This window comes from Lithobates pipiens, unplaced genomic scaffold, assembly GCF_037356315.1.
Source record: "Lithobates pipiens isolate NorthernLeopardFrog02 unplaced genomic scaffold, aLitPip1_a1.2 Scaffold_13, whole genome shotgun sequence".
NCBI classification, from domain to species: Eukaryota; Metazoa; Chordata; class Amphibia; order Anura; family Ranidae; genus Lithobates; species Lithobates pipiens.
The window spans coordinates 506223833-506248864 of NW_027507718.1; the positions used below are offsets into that span (position 1 = coordinate 506223833).

The following is a 25032-nucleotide window of genomic DNA, read 5'->3' on the forward strand; positions in this document are numbered from 1 at the left end:
CTCGGACAGGACCCTTTTTTTGGTCTGCTGCAGAATCGGATCGCATGGGTGTTCACACCATGCGATCCGATTCCTGTCCGAGTTTGCAGATCGCACTGCAATATGCGAACTGATTGGGAGGTGTCATTAACTTTTCACTGACACTCCCAGCAGTTCGCATAGGGCAGTGTGAACTGCCGCCGGGAGGCATGCGATGCGGGAACCCGCAGTATATTCGCCGCGTTCCCACATCGCAGCAGTGTGAACCCAGCCTTACACACAATCTGTAGTTGCAGCAATCATATTCAGAATTCACAGTGTACAGTATAATAGCATCATATACATATTTATTATATTATGGACAAATACTGGATACTGTATTGTGGGAAACTGACAAAGCCCAAGGCATACTGCAAGCAGGTACACATAGATAACATCCACCCTCTAAAATTTGTATACACTCTACACACTAAGCTGTTGCTTGGGTACTGTGCCACATGTGTGGTAATCTGTTCTTCAATGGCATTAGTTAATTTTTTTTTGGGGGGGGGGGCCCATACAACCTTTTGCTATGGGGCCCTGTGATTTCTAGTTACGCCCCTGAGTGCATTGTTTTTGGTGAGTCAACTGACTCATAGACTTGCATTGTGAGAATGAGCAGTTAAGTGCAACCTTTTGTATAGCACTTCAAAGCAAGATTCCTATAGCAGTACCTATAAAATGTAATTGAAAATACAATTTATTCCCTTTAATATAGGCCATGCTGAATAAGTCTGAACCATAACAGAAAAGAGTATAGCAGACAATTCCCAGAAGCCTTTGTGCTTCAAAATGGTCCCAAAATTCTTAGTTTCTAATGTGAAATAAAACTGTGTACGACCCTGTCTTTCACCGAGATGCCTCTATTCATAATGTAATACAGGTAATATATACTTACTGATGTTGTGGCACAGCCAAATCCATATTGCTCTTAATTTCTCTAAGCTGTTTTTTGATGTAACTGTGATTTTATGAACAATTTCCTGTACAGACAGCTTTTCCAACGTGGGCTGAAAAACAGGTCAAAGTATTGAGAGAGAATTATTATTATTATATTGCCAAGAGAACATTGGCTGATTTAGGAGCTACTTTTGATAAGAGGTCTAATTTTAAACAGTGTATCCCTGGTCAAAATGTAAAATCATATATTCATTTCCGCATTGTTCAGTTATTTCTAGCCTACTCCTAACAATCTTGAAGTTACATAGTTAGTTATAAAAAAAAGTCAAGTTCATCCAGTTCAACCAATAAAAGAGGAAAAAGAAAAAACAGAAAACAAAAAAAAAATGGGAAAAAATGTCTTCCTGATCCCCTAATGCCGTGTACCCAGGATCGGAATTTCGGCCAGCAAAAGACCGATGAGAGCTTTTCATCGGAAAATGTGTCAGTGTGTAGGCTCCATCGGAATTTAGTTGTCCGAATTTCCGCCAGCAAAAAATTGATAGCATGTTCTCAATTTTGCCGATCGTGTGTATGCAATTCCGACACGCAAAAACTCACACATGCTCAGATTCAACTACGAGATGGAAGCTATTGGCTACTGGCTATTGAACTCCCTTTTTCTAGTCCCCTCATAAGTGTTGTACGTCACCACGTTCTTGGCGGTTGGAATTTGGTGTGACGATGTGTATGCAAGACAGCTTGAGCGAAATCCCGTCGGAATTCCGTCGGGAAAACCATCAGAGCTTTTTGCAACGAGAATTATGATCGTGTGTACGCGGCATAAGAGGCAATCTTATTTTCCCTGGATCAACTTTACTTATAAATGTTAGTATCCAGTTATATTCTGTGCATTTAGAAAATAATCCAGGACTTTTTTAATTACCTCAATACCGGGCACTTTCACCCCCTTCCTGCCCAGGCCAATTTTCAGCTTTCAGCACTGTCGCACTTCGAATGACAATTGTGCGGTCATGCAACACTGTACCAAAATGAATTTATAATCATTTTCTTCTTTCTTTTGTTTGGTGACATTTAATCACCACTAGGCTTTTTATTTTTTGCTAAAAAAACAAAAAAAGACTGAAAATTTAGGACAAAAAATATGTATTTTTTAGTTTCTGTCAGAAAATTTTGTAAATAAGTAATTTTTCTTCCTTCACTGATGTTCGCTGATTAGGCTGCACCGATGAGGTGGCACTAAAGGGCACTGATGGGGTGGCACCGATGAGGAGGCACTGATGGACACTGAAAGGCAGCACTGATTGGCATCAGTGATTGGCACAGACTGGTGTCACTGATGGGCACAGAGTGATATCACTGATGGGCACTGTTGGGGCTGCATTATAATCATACATGTCTCCCTTGTGAGGAGTGTGAGGAGATGCCGCTGATCAGCTCTCTTCTCCTCACACTCTGTCAGCCAATCAAATGGGTAAAGAGCCACGGCCGTGTGATTGTGGCTAAACTGGGCACCGTTATATGACACCATTCCAGAACAAGAGCCGTGCCACTCTGCCATCATTTGTCTGTACAACAGGCAGGAGGCAGTTAAAGCAATCTACTCAGCTGGCCAGAACCAGCTCTGGAGGGAGTGTTTTCCATTTTTTCACAGCTCTTTCTGTGAAGAAACCTTTCCGTATTTGGTGATTAAACCTCTTTTCCTCCAGATGTACCCCCTTGTCCTCTGTAATGAGCTTAAAGTAAATAACTCAACACCAAGTTCACTGAATGGACCCCTTGTGTGCTGTATTTATACATGTTGATCCTATCCTTCCTTAATCTCCTCTTCTCAAGACAGAATAAATTCAGTTCCTCTAACCTTTCCTTATAGCTGAGCTCCTCCATGCCTCTTATCAGTTTAGTTGCCCTTCCTCCAGTTCCCCGATATCCTTTTTGAGGACTGGTGCCCAAAACTGAACTGCATATTCTAGATGAGGTCTTGCTAATGATTTGTACAGGGGCAAAATTATCTCTCTCTTTGGAATCTATACCTCTCTTAATACAAGAAAGGTTTTTGCTTGTTTTGGAAACCGCAGCTTGGCATTGCATGCTATTATTAACCTTATTATCTACCAAAACCCCCAGATCCTTCTCCACCTTTGATTCCACCAGTTGTACTCCCCCTAGTATGTATGATGCTTGCATATTCTTAGCCCCCAAGTGCAAAACTTTACATTTATCAACAGTAAACCTCATTTGCTACATAGTTGACCAATTGCATTGAGGTTGGCCATAACATTATAACCTCCGGCAGGTAAAGTGAATAACATTGTTTATCTCATTATGCAGTAAATGAACATGTTATCTCTGAAGCTGATGTGTTGAAAGCAGAAAAAATGGGCAAGCGTAAGGATTTGAGTGACTTTGACAAGGGCCGAATGGTAATGGCTAGATGACCGGGTCAAAGCAAGTCCAAATCTTCAGCTCTTGTGGGATGTTTCTGGTCTGCAATGATCAGGACCAACCAAAAGTGGTCTAGGGATGGAAAACCGGTGAACCTGTGACAGGGTCATGGGTGGCCAAGGCTCATTGATGCACATGGGGAGTGAAGGCGGTTCCATGTGGTCCAATCCAATAGAAGAGCTACAGTGGCTCAAATTGCTGAAAAAGTTGTTGGTTCTGATAGAAAGGTGTCAGAGCACGTTGCACAAATTGCAGTTTTCTGTCTATGGGGCTGTGTAGCCGCAGACTGGTCAGGGTGCCCGTGATGACCCTTGTCCACAGCCAAAAGTTTCTACAATGGGCACTGGAGCATCAGAACTAGACTACAGAGCAATGGAAGAAGGTGGTCTGGTCTATTGAATCATGTTTTCTTTTACACCATGTAGATGGCCGGGTGTGTGTGTGTCACTTATCTGGGGAAGGGTTGGCACCAGGATGCAGTATGCGAAGAAAACAAGTCAGTGGAGGGAGGATGATGCTTTGTCTAGGAAACCTTGGTTCCTGCCATTCATTTGGATGTAATTTTGAACTTCATGCTTCAATGGGTCAGGGCTGTTTTGGTGGCAAAAGGGAGACTTATTCAACATTAGGTGGGTGGTCATAATGTTATGGTCGATCAGTGTGTATATATATATATATATATATATATATATATATATATATATATATATATATACATGTTACCCCTAAAGTGCTTTTTAAAATCACCGTACATGTAAAAATAATTTGTTTTTGAGATACCTGATTACTCATGGCAATAACATGATCGTCAATATGTCTTGCCGCACTGGCAGAAAAAATCTCATTCCTCTTCTTCCTCTTCAGAGATGTCATTGCAGGAACTATTGTATCACCATCACATCTTGGGGCTGGACTGCCACTTAAATGTTTTACTGTATTGTTTTTATTATCTCTGTTTAGTCTTGGCTTAACTGTTGATACTTCTCTATCAGGTTCTTCTTGACTATTAACCTTGGTTGACCAGAAATGGAAAACCTCCTTCTGGCCTTTGGATCTGGTTGTCGACAATGTTTTGCTTTTGACATTTGAAACCTTTAGGACCCCATTCTTCTTCTCAGTCACCACATCAAAGGATGTTCTTGTAGAAACACGAATGTCAGTCTGTGATCCGTGGAACTCATGTGGATTCCCATTCTGTATGTCCAAAGTTTGAGACTTGGAGAAGTGAGATTCGACCTTAGCTTTCATGATACGTTCATGGTCTTGCTTGGCCTCAGATACTTTTAGACATTTCTTGTAGCTGTTGTTGTTGTTGTCATGTTTGGCCAAAATGATCTTCACAGTGGCAGGTTTTGGCTGGCTATTTTCGGCTCCAAGGCTGTTAACATGACCCATCTTTATAGCATTGATGTGGAACCTGGTGATAGAGACATAGATATTTTTTTTTTTATTTAAAGTGTATGTAAAATCATTTTTTAGCTTTAGTAATATTGTGGAATAGTGAGAAGTTGAACATATATATATAGTACTGATGAGCTGAGGTTTGGGCCCAAACCCAGTTTGCCTAAATCCGGTGGGAAACTGTCGCATGATAGCAGGCCGCAGGCCTAGTCAGCTGTGGTTGTGAAATCCCTGACTCTGCAGCCGCACGTAACAAAAAGGCGGAGATGCTGACGACATTATTGACCTAATATTGTCCAGCGTTGTCCAAAGACATTGTCCAAATATGGCAACTTGACCATAAATCTGGTGGCCTTATGTGGCCACAATGGGCTGATGGCCTTATGTGACGACATGGGCTGGCGGTGTGCTATCATGTGGGTTCAGCCTGAACCTTAGATAATCACTACACTGGCTTTGTCCTCACTGGGGAGATCCAGGTGACCATTGTCACTGGGACAGAAAGTGATAGGAAAGCCAAAAATTTTGAGTTGCCATCAGAACAAGAGGTGAAGGTAAATCTTCCAGTGGGACAAACTGTGTAATGCCGCATACACACGATCGGAATTCTCGTCGGAAAAAGCTCTGATGGTTTTCCCGACGGAATTCCGACAGAATTTGGCTCAAGCTGTCTTGCCTACACACGGTAAAACACCAAATTCCGATCGTTTATAACGCGGTGATGTAGAACACTTACGATGGGACTAGAAAAAGGAAGTTCAATAGCCAGTAGCTGATAGCTTCTGTCTCGTAGTTGAATCTGAGCATGCGTGATTTTTGGCATGTTGGAATTGTATACACACGATCGGAATTTACAAAAGTTTTTCCGTCGGGAAAATTGAGAACATGCTATCAATTTTTGGCTGGCCGAAATTCGGACAGCTAAATTCCGATGGAGCATACACACGGTCGCATTTTCTAATGAAAAGCTCTCATCGGTCTTTTTCTGGCCAGAATCCTGCTCGTGTGTGATTCCCATCAGCGCAGATCAGTGTAGCTTCATCAGTGCCCATCAGTGCAGCCTCATCAGCACACATCAGTGATGAAAAATTAGTTATTTGCAAACTTTTATAACAGAAACTAAGAAAAGCTTTTTTTTCCCACAATTTTCAGTCTTGAAGTGGTTAAACAATGCATCACTAAGTTAACATGCTATGAGTATTGGTAAGGAAGCTCTCATTGACTAAGCTATATTAGTTTAACTGAGATAGAGAAAGCTTAGGGCAAATCTTTACAGTGGCTAAAAAATTCTTGCTGTATCCCACCTGTTGTGTTATTCTGTTGACATTTTATTGCATTGTTTGTAATATTGTATATCTACTGACACCTAGTGGTGGCGTAGTTTGAAAGAAACTTTTTTTATTTCTGCATGTGGTTTATTCCCTCCTGTTTAGAGCTACTTAGTACAGTCCTAGCTAGCCCAGTGATGGTGAACCTTGGCACCCCAGATGTTTTGGAACTACATTTTCCATGATGCTCTTTCACTCTGTAGTGTATATGAGCATCATGGCAAATGTAGTTCCAAAACATCTGGGGTGCCAAGGTTCGCCATCACTGAGCTATACCCTCCCTGCTGTCTTATATTTCTTCAGTTAGTTTCAGACATAAGAGTTTAGAAAAACATTTTCATCGTATACTTCAAAAGACTGGAAAAAAACATTCTCTGTACTATACTTTGTGAAGTGAAAGTGCATTGGATTCAACTTCTGAGCCTTATTAAAGAGTTCAAGTGATATTAAACCCAAAACCAGAAATGTAATATATTGCAGCTTACCAATAATTCAATGTGGTGGTTGCATTAGCTTTCTATTTTTTCTTCCCCTTTGTTTTCACCTTTTAATCATGTCAGTAAAACTCCTCCTGTATTAGAGCGCCTGGCTGAATGAGCACAGGGGACACCTTTGGACAGCAGCATTGTTAATCTGGAGGGAGGGGAGTTCATATGTACTAGCAGATTTAGATACACTAACAAATTGAAATCAAGGTCCATAAAGACATGGATGAGGGAGTTTTTTGGTGGAGGAACTTGACTGGCCTGACCTTAACCCAATAGAACACATTTGGGATGAATTAGAGCGCAGACTGCGAGCCAGACCATCTCATCCAACATCAGTGCCTGACCTCACAAGTGTGCTTCTGGAAGAATGGTCAAACATTCAAATAGACACACTCCTAAACCTTGTGGACGGCCTTCCCAGAAGAGTTGAAGCTGCTATAGCTGCAAAGGGTGGGCCAACTCAATATTGAACCCTACGGACCAAGACTGGGATGCCATTAAAAATAAAAATAGCATTAATATTCTTAAAAAATGTTTTTTTTTAAATTTGAAAAAAAAAATGAATACATTTTAACTTACCTGAAACCCCTGTTGCTAGGCAGTCTTCCTTATCTGCCTATTCCTATTCTGGGGCGCTTCCTCCTCTTCGGCGAGCGGCCCCGTTGTCTTCTGGGACCTGTGTGTGTCTCAGAACACAATGGGGCCATTCACAAAGCGCCACGCAACTCACGCATGCACGGTAGGAAATGGGCAGTGAAGCCGCAAGGCTGGTGGCGCTGACAGCAGATCCGATGGACAGATCGGCCTTGGGGGGGCCGACATCGCGGGCTCGCTGGACAGGTAAGTGTCCTTATTAAAAGCCAGCAGCTACAGTGTTTGTAGCTGCTGATTTTCTTTTAAAAAACACATCGTGGCCGGAACACTCCTTTAAAGTTCATGTGTGTGTAAAGGCAGGCGTCCCAATACTTTTGGTAATATAGTGTATATTTACCTTGAAAAATGGTGACATGTTCAATACATATTTTACCCGCTGTATATCACGGCATAAAGTGGCAGTTGAGAAAAATATAGCATATCTTTTGGCAAGTGAGATCGCTCTCACTTACCAAGCTGTGCATTTATATATCAACTCGTTCCTCTATAAGTGATCGTTACCAGGAATCTGGATATTAATGACCTTCTCAATGGAATCGCACCCTAAATTATTACATTCTATTTATCCTTATATTTCAGACTCCTATTGGTGATGTCACAATCCTCAGGCAGATTTATTACATATTTTCTGGACTTGTCCATGCCTTCATGATTTTTGGACTCCTCTTCATATCCCTACTCAAAGGCTGAGTGACCACACAGTTCCTAAAGAACCCTGTTTTTTTCCTTTTTACTCCATAATAACTTTCCTCTCAAAAAAAAAAAATACAAAAATGTGATTATTATTCATTTGGTTAATGTAGCGGATCCTGGATCCCAGCTCTTTGGAAGTCCTCTTCACCTCCCACTATAAGACAGTGATTCAGCCGAATTCGTGACATAGAACATATGGAAAATCTCACTCGTTTCATAAAGAGCACATCTATTAAATTTCATAATATATGGTCCAACTGGCAGGTTTTCTCCCTTTTCAAAAATAGGTTTACATCCTTAGACCCTTATATGATATCTTTCTATATTAAGATCAATCTTCCTGGTTATATCAGGAGTTCCAATATTGAATTTTATAATATATGGTCCAACTGGCAGGTTTTCTCCCTTTACAGAAGATTACATCCAAATCCTGACCAACTCTTCCCCCTCCTATTCGAGGACCCCTTAAAGGAAAAATAGGTTTATATCCTCAGACCCTTATATTATGTATTTCTATATTAACCACTTCAGCCCCGGACCATTTTGCTGGCCAAAGACCAGACCACTTTTTGCGATTCGGCACTGCGTCGCTTTAACTGACAATTGCGCGGTCGTGCAACGTGGCTCCCAAACAAAATTGACGTCCTTTTTTCCCACAAATAGAGCTTTCTTTTGGTGGTATAAACAAAAATAGAGCAACACTTTTGAAAAAAATGCATTATTTTTTACCTTTTGTTATAATAAATATCCCCCAAAAATATATATAAATATAAAAAAAAATTTCCCTCAGTTTAGGCCGATACGTATTCTTCTACATATTTTTGGTAAAAAAAATCGCAATAAGCATTTATTGATTGGTTTGCGCAAAAGTTATAGCGTGTACAAAATAGGGGATAGTTTTATGGCATTTTTATTAATATTTTTTTTTTTTACTAGTAATGGCGGCGATCAGTGATTTTTATTGTGACTGCGACAATATGCCTGCCCATGCCTTTTTGCTGACGTACATCGGCGTGTGCTGGTCGGGAAATGGTTAAAATCAATCAATCTTCCTGGTTAGATCAGGAGTTCCAATATTAAATGTCATAATATATGGTCCAACTGGCAGGTTTACTCCCTTTTCAGAAGATTACATCCAAATCCTGACCAACTCTTCCCCTCCTATTCAAGGAACCCTTAAAGGAAAAATAGGTTTACATCCTCAGACCCTTATATTATGTCTTTCTATATTAAGATCAATCAATCTTCCTGGTTAGATCAGGAGTTCCAATATTAAATTTCATTATATATGGTCCAACTGGCAGGTTTTCTCCCTTTTCAGAAGATTACATCCAATTCCTGACCAACTTTTCACCCTCCTATTCGAGGAAACCTTAAAGGAAAATAGGTTTACATCCTCAGACCTTTATATTATGTCTTTCTATATTAAGAGCAATCAATCTTCCTGGTTAGATCAGGAGTTCCAATATTAAATTTCAAAATATATGGTCCAACTGGCAGGTTTACTCCCTTTTCAGAAGATTACATCCAAATCCTGACCAACTCTTCCCCCTCCTATTCGAGGAACCCTTAAAGGAAAAAATAGGGTTACATCCTCAGACCCTTATATAATGTCTGTCTATATTAAGATCAATCAATCTTCCTGGTTAGATCAGGAATTCCAATATAAAATTTTATAATATATGGTCCAACTGGCAGGTTTTCTCCCTTTTCAGAAGATTACATCCAAATCCTGACCATCTCTTCCCCCTCCTATTCGAGGACCCCTTAAAGGAAAAATAGGTTTATATCCTCAGACCCTTATATGATGTCTTTTTATATTAAGATCAATCAATCTTCCTGTTTTTTTAACATCCATATTTTATTTTCTTACCTTACCTCCTTATCCTTTTCATGAAAAAGTTATTTTATTTAATTTTTTAGTTATTATATTACTTCATTGTTCCTTATATGCTCACAAGTCATATTATGTTTATAATGATATTGCATACCATACTATTATTTGCCACAAATACCTCTTGTATGTTTTCATGATTTGTATTGTCATATAATCCTCAAATAAATATAAATTACATAAAAAGAAGAAAAAAAAAAGCTGTGCATTTAGCTGTTTGCACACATATATTTTAAACCAACTGAATGAAAGGTAATTGGTTTAAGCAACTCCAGCCGTGTTGTGGTTTGTCCCAAGCCCTTAAAGGGGTTGTAAGGGTTTGTTTTTTATTTTCTACATAGGTTCCTCTAAGCTAGTGCATTGTTGGTTCACTTACCTTTTCCTTCGATTTCCCTTCTAAATGTTTTTTTTCTTTGTCTGAATATCTCACTTCCTGTTTCTCCTCAGTAAACTTCACACCATCATCCGAGCTGGTGGTTAGTCAGCCAGAACAGCTTACTGAACAGCTTACTGAGGAGGAACAGGAAGTGAGAAATTCAGACAAAGAAAACAAAGAAAAAAACATTTAGAAAGGAAATCGAAGGAAAAGGTAAGTGAGCCAACAATGCACTAGCTTATAGGAACCTATTTAGAAAATAAAAAACAAACCTTTACAACCCCTTTAACTGTCACTTCCACTGAACAATATGGCCTTATAAATGTGAAGATAAAATGTCAATTATACAAAAGAATGTATATATTAAGTGTTAATAGCATGCAATTATTTTTGCATAGGTTGTCCTTTAGTAGCTAGAACCTACCTGGAAGAGAACAGGTCCTCTTATGTTACATTGTTTGTAACTATATGCATGTAATATCTGTATGGAGTGATGATTTATGTCCTTGCCATGTGTTGGTTCACCTTACACGTAGAAGGACAGCTGTGCTATAATTATCCCTTCGGCCCTACAGATGTCCAGCTTATGTTTGTGTATTATTAGGCTTGTGGCATTGTTCTCCTCGTGTTTTCCAGAGAACAATTAAACAACCTGTCAGCAAAAGCTCTAACTATACATTGTTTCACCACCAGCCTTCCATGTTTCTTTCATACAGCTTCTGTCTCCACATTCACTTACTGCTTCCTTGCGAAACAGCTTGGACATGAAACAAGCGTATGCAGATTGAGTTTGCCGAACCTTCACTGGGTTCATGCTTTTTCAAGAGACTCACTCAAGACGAAAAAACTAGAAATGACAACCCCCGGAATGTGCCTCTACAAAATGAAGTCAACAATGGCAGTTGTGTCCTGACATATTTATTCCCTTTTAGGAGCATCTGTCCATTAAAAAAAAGTATTTCCAATCTATAAAGCCACGATAGAGCCATAGAAAATAATTAAAAGCTGAATACAAGGAATTCAGTCACTTTGGAAAAAGTTTAGGCACACTATAAGTTAAGTCCAAGGAGGTACATGCCATCTCCTGGGCTTATCTCTATTATTTACAGTCATAGCCAAAAATATTGGCACCTTGCATCTCTGTCAGATAATGCACTGCTTCACCCAGAAAATTGTTGCAATTACAAGTGATTAGGCATTCTCATGTTTATGTATTTTGTTTGCATTGGCAAGACACAAAAAAGTGGAGAAACAAAAAAAGCCAAAAATGTACTCAAAAAACGTATTCACACTCTCAATTTAATATTTAGTAGCACACCGCTTGGAAAAAAATAATTTAAATCAATTGCTTCCTGTAACCATCAATGAGTTTCTTATACCTCTCTGCTGGAATTTTGGACAATTCTTCTTTCACCAACTGCTCCAGGTCTCTCAGATTGGAAGGGTTCCTTTTCCAACTGCTAGTTTGAGATCTCTCCACAGGTGCTCTATGGGATTTAGATGTGAACTCATTTCTGGCCAGTTCAGTACTCTCCAGCACTTTCTCTTAAACCAATTCTGAGTGCTTTTTGACGTGTGCTTTGGGTCATTGTCCTGCCGTAAGACCCATGACCTCTGACAGAGAACCAACTTTCTGACACTGGGCCCTACCCCAGAATTCTTTGGTAGTCTTCAAATTTCATAATGCCATGCACGCAGTCAAGACATCCAGCGCCTGAAGCAGAAAATCAACCCCAAAACATAAGTGAACCTCCACCATGTTTGACTGTAGGGACTGTATTATTTTCTCTAAGGCCTCAATCCTTTTTCTAAAAACAGTAGAACGATGGGCTTTACCAAATAGCTGGAATTTTGTTTTGCCTGTCTACAGCACATTCTCCCAAAATGATGTTGGGTTGCTCAGGTAAGTTTTGGCAAACTCTTTGATCAATTTTTCTCTTTCGTCCACGTCCATTGAGATTAGCTACAGTGCCATGGGCTGTAAACTTCTTGGCAATGTTGTGCACAGTGGACGCAGGAACATTAAAATCTCTGGAGGTAGACTTGTAACCTTGAGATTGTCCATGCTTTTTCACAATTTGTTCTCAAATCCTCAGATAATTCTTTGCTGTTCTTTCTCTTCTCCATGCTCCATGTGGCTAACAGAGACACACAACAATTGTTTACCATTTTAGCTGGTTGATGGTGTAATTTATATATTGTCAGCACCTGCTAATTGATACAAGTGAGTTTAATTACAAATTACGGGAGCTTCACAAACTTGGAATGCAATTATTTATTACAATTTTGAGAAGGTACCAATAATTTTGTCCAGTCCATTTTTAGAGTTTTGAGTGGAATGTGTCAGATTTGACTATTTGTTTCTCCACTTTTTTTGTGTCATACCAATACAAACGAAATAAATATACATGAGAATGCCTAAACATTTGTAATTGCAACAATTTTATGGGTGAAGTGGTGCATTATCTGACAGAAATGCAGGGGTGCCAATATTTTTTGCCATAACTGTATATCTGACGGGTTTATGGCTTTGCCAGAGCATACACCTACACTCATAGAACAGCTATGCCTGCTCCTCCCCTCTGCTGCCCATTCAGAGGACCTTTCGTATTTTGTGAATGAGTTCACTTAATACAAAGAATTATGTCATTGGGCAGGAGGAGGAGGCATAGCATACTGAAGATGCTTAGACCTGAAGCATCAGGGTCGGGCTCCCAGAATTACAGCAATAGCCTTTTTTTTGGGAGTGCAATAAAACTGTCAGATCTAAATAATAGAGATAAGCCAAAGAGAGGTCATGCACCTCCATGGGCTTAACCCATAGTGTGTCTCTTCACTTATTACAAAAAAGCTGAATTCCTGGAAATCGGCTTTAAAACCATAACAGAGCCATTCCAAAAGGCAATGCCATGACACTTCTGAATAGTTTTTGGAGCTTACTTTGCTGCTAACCACACGTTCCTATCCTATGGAGATATAAGATGAAGAGCCAGAAACACATCCTTCCGAAAAAGTCACTTTATTACATTGAGTGGACTCCACTTGATGTAATAAAGTGACTTTTTCCGAAGGATGTGTTGCCGACTCTTCATCCTATATCTTCATGTTCTATTAGTGTTGAGACTACGCTCTGAGCAGGAGCACCGTCAGTCCACCTCCATGGGGAATTTATCTGAAATTTGCACCTTTCTTTTCAAGACACATTCCTATTGGCCCCATTACAATGATGGGCAACCTCACTGGGCTATTGAAGGGAAGAAAAGGGTGACTGGAAGGTAACATGATCAAGTGCTTTGCTGGAGACAACATAATACCATTCAGCTATGACAGGGAGGTTTTGGAGATATGTGAAAGCCAGTAATTTATACCTTTAGCAGTTATTTTATCTTCTGACTTCTGATGGGTTTTTATTCAAACAAGTCTTATGCCCTGTACACACAAGCGGTTTTCCCATCGGAATAAACTCTGAAGGTTTTTCCGATGGAGTTCTGACGGAATTCTGCTGAAACTGTCCTGAGTACACACGATCACACCAAAGTCTGATCGTCAAGAACACAGTGACGTATAGCATGTACGACGGGACTAGAAAAAGGAAGTTCAATAGCCAGTAGTCAATAGCTTTCGTCTCGTACTTGCTTCAGAGCATGCGTCGTTTTTGGTCCGTCGGAACAGCATACAGACGAGCGGTTTTCCTGATAGGAATTGGTTCCGTCTGAAAAATATAGAACATGTTCTATTTCTAGGTCCGTCAGAATTTTTTAAAAAAAAGGCAGATGAGGCATACACACGATTGGAATATACGATGAAAAGCTTCCGTCTGACTTTTTCTGTCAGACATTCTGCTCGTGTGTACACGGCATAAGAGTGAAGCACCATACCACAGGTTAATAGTTCAAATAGAATTATATTCCAATGTAGTGTCAGAAGATAAAAGGAAAAATCCAACATGTTTTTGGCATCCAAAAGCACCCCCTTCATCGGGGCCTGAGTATGGGAAAAATGCAGATGGACTAAATTGGACTAGTATAATATGGGGATCAGGAATTATCAGAAAATTACTAAGGCTGCCAAACCAGCTTTTGGACCCCCAAAATGTGTTGACTTTCTCTTTCGATCTTCTACTTGTCCCCATACATTGGAATCCATCTGTTGTTTACTACTAGAAAGCAGGGAGACTATGTGAATCCTCTGGTGAAGCTGCCTGCCAAGTAACCAGACAATCTATGCCAACACCATTATAATACCTCCTTACATTGGAAAGAATGCTCCTTATATTGGTGGTCAATGGGAAAAATGCTCCTTACATTGGTGGTAAGTGAGAAGAATGATCCTTATACTGGTGATCAGTGAAAAGAATGATCCTTATACTGGTGATCAGTGAAAAGAATGCTCCTTACATTGGTGATCAGTGGGAAGAATGCTCCTTACATTGGGGGTCAGTGGAAGGAATGCTCCTTACATTGGTGGTAAGTGAGAAGCATGCTCCTTACATTGGGGGTCAGTGGAAGGAATGCTCCTTATATTGGTGGTCAGTGGGAAGAATGCTCCTTACATTGGTGATCAGTGGGAACAATGCTCCTTACATTGGGGGCAGTGGAAAGAATGCTCTTTACATTGGTGGTAAGTGAGAAGAATGCTCCTTATGTTGGTCATCAGTGGGAAGAATGTCCCTAAAATTGGTGGTCAGTAGGAGGAATGCTTCTTACATGTGGCTGAAAATATTAGTGAGAGTGGTTGCTTTTCTTAAAGGCAGAAATTGCTAAAGGAATCCTTACATTGGTGGTAAGTGAGAAGCATGCTCCTTACATTGGGGGTCAGTGGAAGGAATGCTCCTTATATTGGTGGTCAGTGGGAAGAATGCTCCTTACATTGGTGATCAGTGGGAACAATGCTCCTTACATTGGGGGTCAGTGGAAGGAATGCTCCTTATATTGGTGGTCAGTGGGAACAATGCTCCTTACATTGGGGGTCAGTGGAAAGAATGCTCTTTACATTGGTGGTAAGTGAGAAGAATGCTCCTTATATTGGTGGTCAATGGGAAGAATGCTCCTTACATTGGTGATCAGTGGGAAGAATGCTCCTTACATTGGGGGATAGTGGAAGGAATGCTCTTTACATTGGTGGTGGGTGAGAAAAATGTTCCTTACATTGGGGGTCAGTGGAAAGAATTCTCCTTACATTGGTGGTCAGTGGGAAGAATACTCCTTGCATTGGTGGTCAATAGGAAGAACGCTTCTTACATTGGTGGTCATTGGGAAGAATGCTCCTTACATTGGTGATCAGTAGGAAGAATGTCCCTAAAATTGGTGGTCAGTAGGAGGAATGCTTCTTACATGTGGCTGAAAATATTAGTGAGAGTGCTAAAGGAATCCCTTGGAACTTCTGGGGTGACTCCTTTGGTTGAGAAAGACCGCTCTCACACAGTATAACATGCAGTATGATTTTTATTAAGCTAAACAAAAAATAAAAACGTATTTGTCATTGTTTGTTATATTCTCTTTGGCAGACATAATTATGAAGGAGGAAATATATATTTCCAAACAAGTAAACCCCGAATGCTATTATTGCCCTTCCAGGTTTACTACTTAGTAATGCACCAAGAGAAATAATACAGAACAGAATTGTTTGGGTGCAATTAGTGATTTACAGATGACTGTAAAAGCTCTTGAAGTGTTGATTCTGGATGGGATCCTAATTGCTTTCCCTTGGATGGGTCTCTGGAGAAAATGTTCTGTACTATTACAGTGACTTCATTTCCATAATGCACATTATTTTAACTACTGGCAAAATGTGCCCAGCTATAAAATTGTATTTGTAGGCTAAATGAAAATAAAGTTAAAGGTAAAAAAAGTATAATGTTGCTGTTGCAAGTAAACAAAGATAAAAGTGTTTATATAAAAAATAAAAATAAATATATATATATATATATATATATATATATATATATATATATATATATATATATATATATATATATATATATTTATTACACACACACAAATGTCGGTAACAACCCATGCAATCCAAACATACAAAGAAACCAAAACAAATTAACAGGGAAATAGACAGGGAAAAAGTATTGAAAGCCAAGATGCCAGCTGAAATCTATCAGTAATTATATTGCCCTTGTCAGTGCAAATTAATATTCGCTGGTTCAGTCTCAACTAATGGCCTATAAAAAGGTGTCTCATTACCAAGATGTCACATAAGAAACATCTCATGATGGGTAAAAGCAAAGAGCTCTCTCAAGACCTTCTCAACCTTATTGTTGCAAAACATACTGATGTGTCAGTGAGCACTGTCAGGGTCATAATTCAGAAGTGGAAAGAACATAATTTCACCATAAATCGGTCATAACCAGGTGCTTCTCGCAAGATTTCTGACAGAGGATTGAAAAGGATTATCAGAAGAGTTGTCTAAAAGTCAAGGACCACCTGTGGAGAGCTTCAGAAAGACCTGGAATTTGCAGGTACAATTGTTTAAAAGAAAACAGTAAGTAATGCACTCAGCCACCATGGCCTGTATGCACGCTCAAGAAAAAGCTTGTTGAAGCTTGTTTAAAGTTTGCATTTAGACAAGGCTGTGAAATACTGGGAGAATATAGTCTAGTCAGATGAGGCCAAAACTGAACTCTTTGGATGCCATAATACAACCCATGTTTGAAGGTCAAATGGCACTGTACATCACAAGAACTACAGATCAGAGCTCATAGAAGACGGAACCTTCAAGATTTAAGTCTAGGTTCACACCTATACAGCTGCGTTTGATGCATTTTTAGGCCCATTTTTCAGTGCATTATGCGTTTTTAAACCAGCGATTTTTATGCAGTTTTGCTTGCAGTTTTGACGCATTTTGCGTTTATGTTTTTTTTCCTCTTTAAACGCACTGTAAAACACACTGTATGAAGCTGGTTTCTAAGGAGTTGGCCGTGAAGCCAGCTGCTGCGTCCCTAACAACTGATGAGTGGTCAGCGGGGTACCCGCTGAAAGCGGAATTGAAAAAAATAAAAATAAATTGCTGGCAAAATAATTCTCAAAAAAAAGCGGCGTGGGGTTCCCCTCTCCCCCCAGGTCAGTAGGAGGCCCCAAAGGGCCTAGTATGGATTAGGAGGGGACCCGGCAGGTTAGGAAAGGGAGGGGACGAGAGGGCAACACTCCCTCCAGAACCATACTGGCTGCATGCCCTCAACATGGGAGGGATGGGTGCTTTAGAGAAGGGGGCTCTGTGTCCCCCACCCCAAAGCACCTTGCCCCCATTTTGATGAGGACAAGGGCCTCTTCCTGACAACTCATGCTTGGTGGTTGTCAGGATCTGAATACAGGGGGCTGCTGAATGCAGGAATCTGGAAGCCCCCTTTAACAAGGGGCTTCCATGTGAACGGGTTTTGTGTAACCTTACCCATTCACCCAAAAAGCAGTGAAAAGTAAAAAAAAAAAGAGCCAGTTTTTGACAATTCCTTTATTAGTAGAATAGCTCTGAGCCCCCGTCTCCCCCCGATGTTGTCTCTCCTGATGCCATCGCCTTCTTCCTCCGCCGTTTTCCCTCCGTGTTGTTATCTCCCGGTGTCATTGTCTTCTTCTTCCTCCTCGTGTTGTTGCCATCGTATTCTTCTTCCTTGCCGTCACCGGTAATCCATTAAAACGCACAAAAAAGCTGGTTTCTTTGCCAAGCTGTGTTCCTCTGTTGTTGTGTTCCCTGCTGTCCGACGCCTCTTATATGGGGTGTGGCCATCCAATGACGTCTCCCAGAGAGCCCGCCCCTTCTGACATGTGACGTCATAAGCCAAAGCACCCATCCCCCCTGTGTTGAGGGCATATGGCCTGGTATGGTTTGGGGGGGGGGGGCGCTCGCTCATCCCCTCCCTTTCCTGACCTACCGGGAGGCATGCTCGGATAAGGGTCTGGTAAGGATCTTGGGGGGGACCCCACACCATTCTTCTTTTATTTTTGCATGGGGTCCCCTCCGAATTCATTCTAGACCCAAAGGGCCTGGTATGGAACTGGGGGGAAACACCACGCCTTTTTTTGCGTTTTTTTTTTTGCCACCAAATTTCTTTTTTTTTTTACATTCAGTTTTCAGCGGGGGAACCACGTTGACAACTGATGACTCATCGATTGCTAAGGACAGCTTCCCGACCCCTGCTGAGCAACCAGCGATATACAGTGGTTGATAAAATAAGAACCGCAAAACACATCAAAACAAAACGTTACTAAACGTACTGATTACCAACAATACAGACCTGATCACAGATGTGGAAAAAGGGGCAATTTAGGAAACAGCGATCACAGGTCGATTAGCTTCAGTATAAATCACACAAAGAGGAAACATAAGGGGAATACAAAGACATTCAATTTCAAAAGCGCCAACTTCCCCAAACTACGAACCTTGCTAGAAGATATAAATTGGGATAAAATCTTAGGAACAAAGAACACAGAGGAAAAATGGGTTTGCTTTAAGAGCATATTAAATAAGGGCATTAGCCAGTGCATCCCATTGGGAAATAAATGTAAAAGAGTGAACAACAAGTCCTGGATGGCTTAACTCCAATGTAAAAATGCATATAAAAGCAAAGGAGAAGGCCTTCAAAAAATACAAGGTTGAGGGATCATCATCAGCATTCAGACTTTATAAAGAATGCAACAAGAAATGTGAGGGTGCAATTAGGACGGTTAAGATAGAACATGAAAGACACATAGCGGAGGAGAGCAAAAAAAATCGCAAGAAATTCTTTAACCACTTCCCACCCGGCCGTATATATGCATTGGCCGGGTGGGAAGTGGTTAAAGAATTTCTTGCGATTTTTTTTGCTCTCCTCCGCTATGTGTCTTTCATGTTCTATCTTAGCCGTCCTAATTGCACCCTTACATTTCTTGTTAGCCGTCTTGGGAGCCGTCTACTTCTGATAGGACGTTCAGGAACGTCCTTCAGAAGTAGCGGGATCGCGCGCGCGTGCCCGCGCAGCGGCGCAATCCCGATGTGCTCGTGTCACCCGGACACGGCACATCTCAGATCGGCAGGAGGGCTCTGTGATTGGCCCTCCTGATCACATGACGGCCGTGTCCAATCACGGCCGTCATGTGATGTAAACAAACAGCCAGTTGCTAGGCAATCGGCTCTCCTCACACGGAAGTCATCGCTGAGGAGAGGAGAGCAGAACGCTGCAGCCGGCTGATGATCAGTGAGTATGAGCTGTTTTTTACAGCTTTTTACTCACTGATCATCAGTCTAGTGTCAACACACAACCCACAACACAGTGTAAACACAGTCCCCACATATGTCCCCAAAACATACATGTCCCCAAAACATACATGTCCCCAAATAATAAAAACACATGTCCCTAATAATAAAAACATGTCCCCCACATATGTCCCACTAAAATCACATGTCCCAATGATTATCTGCACACATATGTACGTGATCACCTGCACACATATGTACATGATCATTTGCGTACATATGCCCGTGATCACACAAACCAATTATTATACACTTAACGGAATTTTTTTTACCAAAAACATGTAGCAGATTACATTTTGGCTTAAATTTATGACAACATTTGATTTTATTGGATTTCTTTTAAAATAGAAAAAAGAAAATATTGCTTTTTTTTCCAAATTTCCGCTTTTTTTGCTCTTATATCGCAAAAAATTTAAAACGGAGTCGTGAATAAATAACAACAAAATACAGCTCTATTTGTGCGAACAAAATGATAACAATTTCATTTGGGTACAGTGTAGCATGACCGCGCAATTGTCACTGAAAGCGCTAGAGCGATGAAAGCTGAAAATTGGGCTGGGAAGGAAGGGGGCGAAAGTGCCCTGTATTGTAGTGGTTAAGTATGTAAATAGTAAAAAAGGGAGGACAGACCATATTGGCCCCATAAAGAATGAGGAAGGACATCTGGTTACAAAGGATGGGGAGATGGCGAAGATATTGAATTTATTCTTCTCCTCAGTCTTCACGAGGGAATTGGGGGGCTTCGGTAACCAAAACTGCAGTGTTTATCCTCAAGACACATAACAGGAAGCACATCCATGGTTAACAGAGGACAGAATTAAAATTAGACTTGGTAAACTTAACATTAATAAATCACCGGGACCAGATGGCTTGCACCCGAGGGTACTTGGGGAACTCAGTCAAGTAATTGCCAGACCATTGTTCCTAATTTTTACTGACAGTCTACTGACTGGAATGGTACCAGCTTATTGGAGAAAAGCCAATGTAGCACCAATATTTAAAAAGGGCCCAAAATACATCCCTGGGAATTACAGACCAGTTAGCCTAACATCAATAGTATGTAAACTCTTGGAGGGGATGATAAGGGACTATATACAAGATTTTAGTAATCTTTAGCAGTAATCAGCATGGATTCATGAAGAATCGTTCTTGCCAAACCAATCTACTAACCTTCTGTGAGGAGGTAAGTTGCCAGCTAGATAAAGGAAGTCCAGTAGACGTGGTGTATCTGGATTTTACAAAAGCATTTGACACAGTTCCCCATAAACGTTTACTGTACAAAATAAAGTCCGTTGGCATGGACCATAGGGTGAGTACATGGATTGAAAACTGGCTACAAGGGAAAGTTCAGAGGGTGGTGATAAATGGGGATTACTCAGAATGGTCAGGGGTGGGTAGTGGGGTCCTCCAGGGTTCTGTGCTGGGACCAATCCTATTTAATTTGTTCCTAAATAACCTGGAGGATGGGGTAAACAGTTCAATCTCTGCATTTGCAGACGATACTAAGCTAAGCAGGGCAATAACTTCTCCGCAGAATGTGGAAACCTTGCAAAAAGATCTGAACAAATTAATGGGGTGGGCAACTACATGGCAAATGAGGTTCAATGTAGAAAAATTTAAAATAATGCATTTGGGTGGCAAAAATATGAATGCAATCTATACACTGGGGGGAGAACCTCTGGGGGAATCTAGGATGGAAAAGGACCTGGGGGTCCTAGTAGATGATAGGCTCAGCAATGACATGCAATGCCAAGCTGCTGCTAACAAAGCAAAGAGAATATTGGCATTAAATAGGGGATCAACTCCAGAGATAAAATGATAATTCTCCCGCTCTACAAGACTCTGGTCCGGCCTCACCTGGAGTATGCTGTCCAGTTCTGGGCACCAGTCCTCAGGAAGGATGTACTGGAAATGGAGCGAGTACAAAGAAGGGCAACAAAGCTAATAAAGTGTCTGGAGGATATTAGTTATGAGGAAAGGTTGCCAGCACTGAACTTATTCTCTCTGGAGAAGAAACTCTTGAGAGGAGATATGATTTCATTATACAAATACCGTACTGGTGACCCCACAATAGGGATAAAACTTTTTCGCAAAAGGGAGTTTAACAAGACACGTGGCCACTCAAATTAGAAGAAAAGAGGTTTAACCTTAAACTACATAGAGGGTTCTTTATTGTAAGAGCGGCAAGGATGTGGAATTCCCTTCCACAGGCGGTGGTCTCAGTGGGGGGCATTGATAATTTCAAGAAACTATTAGATAAGCATCTGAATGACCACAACATACAGGGATATACAATGAAATACTGACCTATAATCACACAAATAGGTTAGACTTGATGGACTTGTGTCTTTTTTCAACCCTTACCTACTATGTAAATCCTTACAAAATGAGAGAATCCCTGGTTGTCACCAGAACTAGTGTCCCCATTGGAAGACTTCCCCTCTATTACTGTTCTGATGACAACAACCCACCATTTGGGATATTCTTTCACTTTGATTCTTGGTGATGATGGTCACTAGGACAAATAGAGAGGGTGAATTTACCTAACAGGGGCACAGACATCAATAAAACTTGACAGGGGTTCTAATCCCTCTCCACTCTATCCAAAACTAATAAAAGTTTTTTTTTCTGTTAGTTATACTTTAACAGCTGCTTGCAGGGCTTTTTTTTCTCAGATAATAGGGGCAAGAGCTCCACCTTTCGGAATTACCTCTTGTCTCCACCCCTACCCACCTCCGAGCACCGTTCTTTGGTTCCAGACCCTACCCACCTCCCAGTACCACCTCTTTTAGAGAATACAAAAACAAGTAACATTTGTGGTGCTAAGTCATTTGTATGGAATTTGTTAATAATAACAAGAAAAGCAGTAAAATAGATCCCCTGCATCCAACAATAGATCCCCCATCAAAAATAGATCACCCAGCAACAATTGCACACCCCAGCAAACAATGGACCACCTGCAACAAAATACCTACCCAGCAACAATAGACCCCTGGCAGCAACAACAGATCTCCCTACAGACAGCATACAATAGACTTCTCCCTCAATAGATCCCTTCCAGCAGCAACTGACCCCCCAACAACACAAGACCAACCCCAGCAACAATAGATCCCTACCAGCAATAATAGACCCTCCCTGCAAAAATAGATCCTGCACAGAGACACTAGGCCCCCAGCAGCAACAATAGACCCCCCCAGTAACAATAACCTCCCCGCATAAATATACCCCCTCCAGCAACAATAGATCTCCCTGCAACCAGCATCAATAAACTCTGTAGCACCCCTTGCTATTACATACATTCACTGCTGGAGGTGCGGAACTGCGTTCCCCTGCGTTCCTGCTGAAAAAAAGCCCTGGCCGCTTGTATCTTACTATAGTGGAGGTATATAGAACAGTTAGTACAGTTATATGACCACCGCCCCCATCCCCCATGGCGTAACAGAGTGCCACGAGGATTGAACCTGATTTATTTCCAGCAAGATTCTATGTGTGGAGACATACCCGCCAAGCTCCTGGACTGCCACAGCCGGTCCAGACGACTAATTAAGCCATTCGCTGTCATTTTGCTTTGCTGCAAAAGATGGATTTGCTGATAAAGGTCGCATCAACCTGACAACTTCTCAGTGAATTCTCAGCAACACGGAGAAGAGCAATGACCAAGAAACTCATTGATTGCGAGAAATCCACAAAGCCGACTAGACAGATATCCTGAAAACCAAACTCCAGGCAGAAAATTGTTTATTTAGATACAGTATTTTCCTCAATAGCCATTAGCTACATAAAATATCTTTGTGTTCAATAAATACATTTACACCCCCAGATATTACCATATAGAAGTAGTGATGACATCATCACGGGGCTGTACACAGCCAGTGCAGAGAACAGAGCTGTGGGAGGGGCCCAACAGGCTCCACCCACTACAAGATGTCTGCAGAAAACTTCAGGAAGGGGGCGGAGACAAGACCAGTCACCCTGCAAAAGGAGAGAGAGGAGCAGTGACCGGTCTGTATTGCAGGAAGGAAGGTGTCTTATGCTGCCACTGACCCTTCTGATGGATAGTTCATCACCAGCAGGGCTTTCTTCAGTGGGAACATGGGGGCCATGCAGTTCTGGCGCCTCCAGCACTGAATGTATGTAATAGCAAGGGTCATGGGGCGTGCTGAAGGACCTATTGATGCCAGCTGCTGGGGATCTATTGTCACTGGTGGGGATCTGTTTTTGAGTGAGTGTCTATTGTTGCTGGTGGGGGGGGGCGGTTCTTATGTTGCTGGTAGGGATCTACTATTGAGGAAGAGGTCTTATGTTTGGTGGTTGCTGGAGGGTCTATTAATGCTGGCTGTTGTTCCTGCTGGAAGGGGGTATAATGTTACTGTGGTGGATATTTTGTTGTTGTAGGTGGTCCATTGTTGCTGTATGTGTATGGGGGGGTCTATTGTTGTGTGGGGGAACTTATGTTGCTGGGGTGAGGTCTATTGTTGCTAGGGGGGCCGATTTTTGCTGGAGTGGGCTCCATTGTTGCTGGGGGAGTCCATTGTTGCTGGCGTGGGCTCTAATGTTGCTGGCGTGGGCTCTATTGTTGTTGGAGGGGACTTTATTGTTGCTGGGGTGGAGTTCATTGTTGCTGGGGGAGTCTATTGTTGGGTGGGGGTCTGGGGGATCTATTGTTGCTGGCTCCAGGGGATCTATTTTGCTGCTTTTCCTATTTATAAGACAAGAAAAAATCCAATAAGAATTATTTAGCACCACAAAATGATACTTGAGCCAGTACTGGGTGGTGGGTAGGGAGCAGAACCAAGGGATGGTGCTCAGAGCTGGGTATTGGGTGGAGACCTGGGGGGACGTTCTGCACCTGTTCTCCCTGAGAAAAAAATGCCCTGATCAGCAGTATTTGCCTATTAACCACTTGACCTCCGAAAAATGTACCCCCTTCATGACCAGGCCCTTTTTTCCTATATGGCACTGTTACTTTAACTGACAATTGCGCGGTCATGTGGGGTTGTACCCAAATAAAATTGATGTCCTTTTATCCCCACAAATTGGGCTTGCTTTTAGTGGTATTTGATCACCTCTGAGTTTTTTTTTTTGCGCTAGAAACAAAAAAGGACTGAAAATTATAAATATATTTTTTACTTTCTGCTATAAAACATAGCCAATAAAAAGATTTAAAAAAAATGTCTTCATCAGTTTAGGCCAATATTTATTCTGCTACATATTGAACTAAGGACAGTTTACCACTAACGCATCCCCATCCCCCCGCCCTAACACTGTTTGACACTTTTTGTGTGGACCAATGACACTATTAGGCTACTTTCGCACTGGGCGCTTTTAACCCCCCCTAGCGGCTGAAGAAAGGGTTAATAGCACCTGTGTTGCGGCGCTGCGAAAACGCTTTGCAGGCACTTCGGCAGCGCTGCCCATTCATTACAACGGGCAGGGGCGTTTTGGGAGCCCCTGCAGAGCCCCCCTGCCCCAAAGCACCCACCCCCCCATATTGAGGGCATGCGGCCTGGTATGGTTCGGGAGGGGAGGGGGGGGGGGGCTCGCTCATCCTCTCCCTTTCCTGACCTGCCAGGCTGCATGCTCGGATAAGGGTCTGGC

At 41.5% G+C, this 25032-nt stretch overlaps 1 protein-coding gene across 2 annotated transcripts in view; it reads right to left on the minus strand.

Moving 5' to 3' along the window:
- Nucleotides 1-25032, minus strand: part of LOC143975574 (kyphoscoliosis peptidase-like) — a 114227-nt gene that overhangs the window by 78831 nt on the left and 10364 nt on the right. For both annotated transcript variants that reach the window (XM_077478037.1, XM_077478036.1), the window contains exons 2-3: nt 4144-4780; nt 917-1028 (exon numbers count right to left, since the gene is read on the minus strand). In XM_077478037.1, coding sequence (XP_077334163.1) covers nt 917-1028; nt 4144-4780 — 749 coding nt within the window. The remainder of the gene's footprint in view (nt 1-916; nt 1029-4143; nt 4781-25032) is intronic.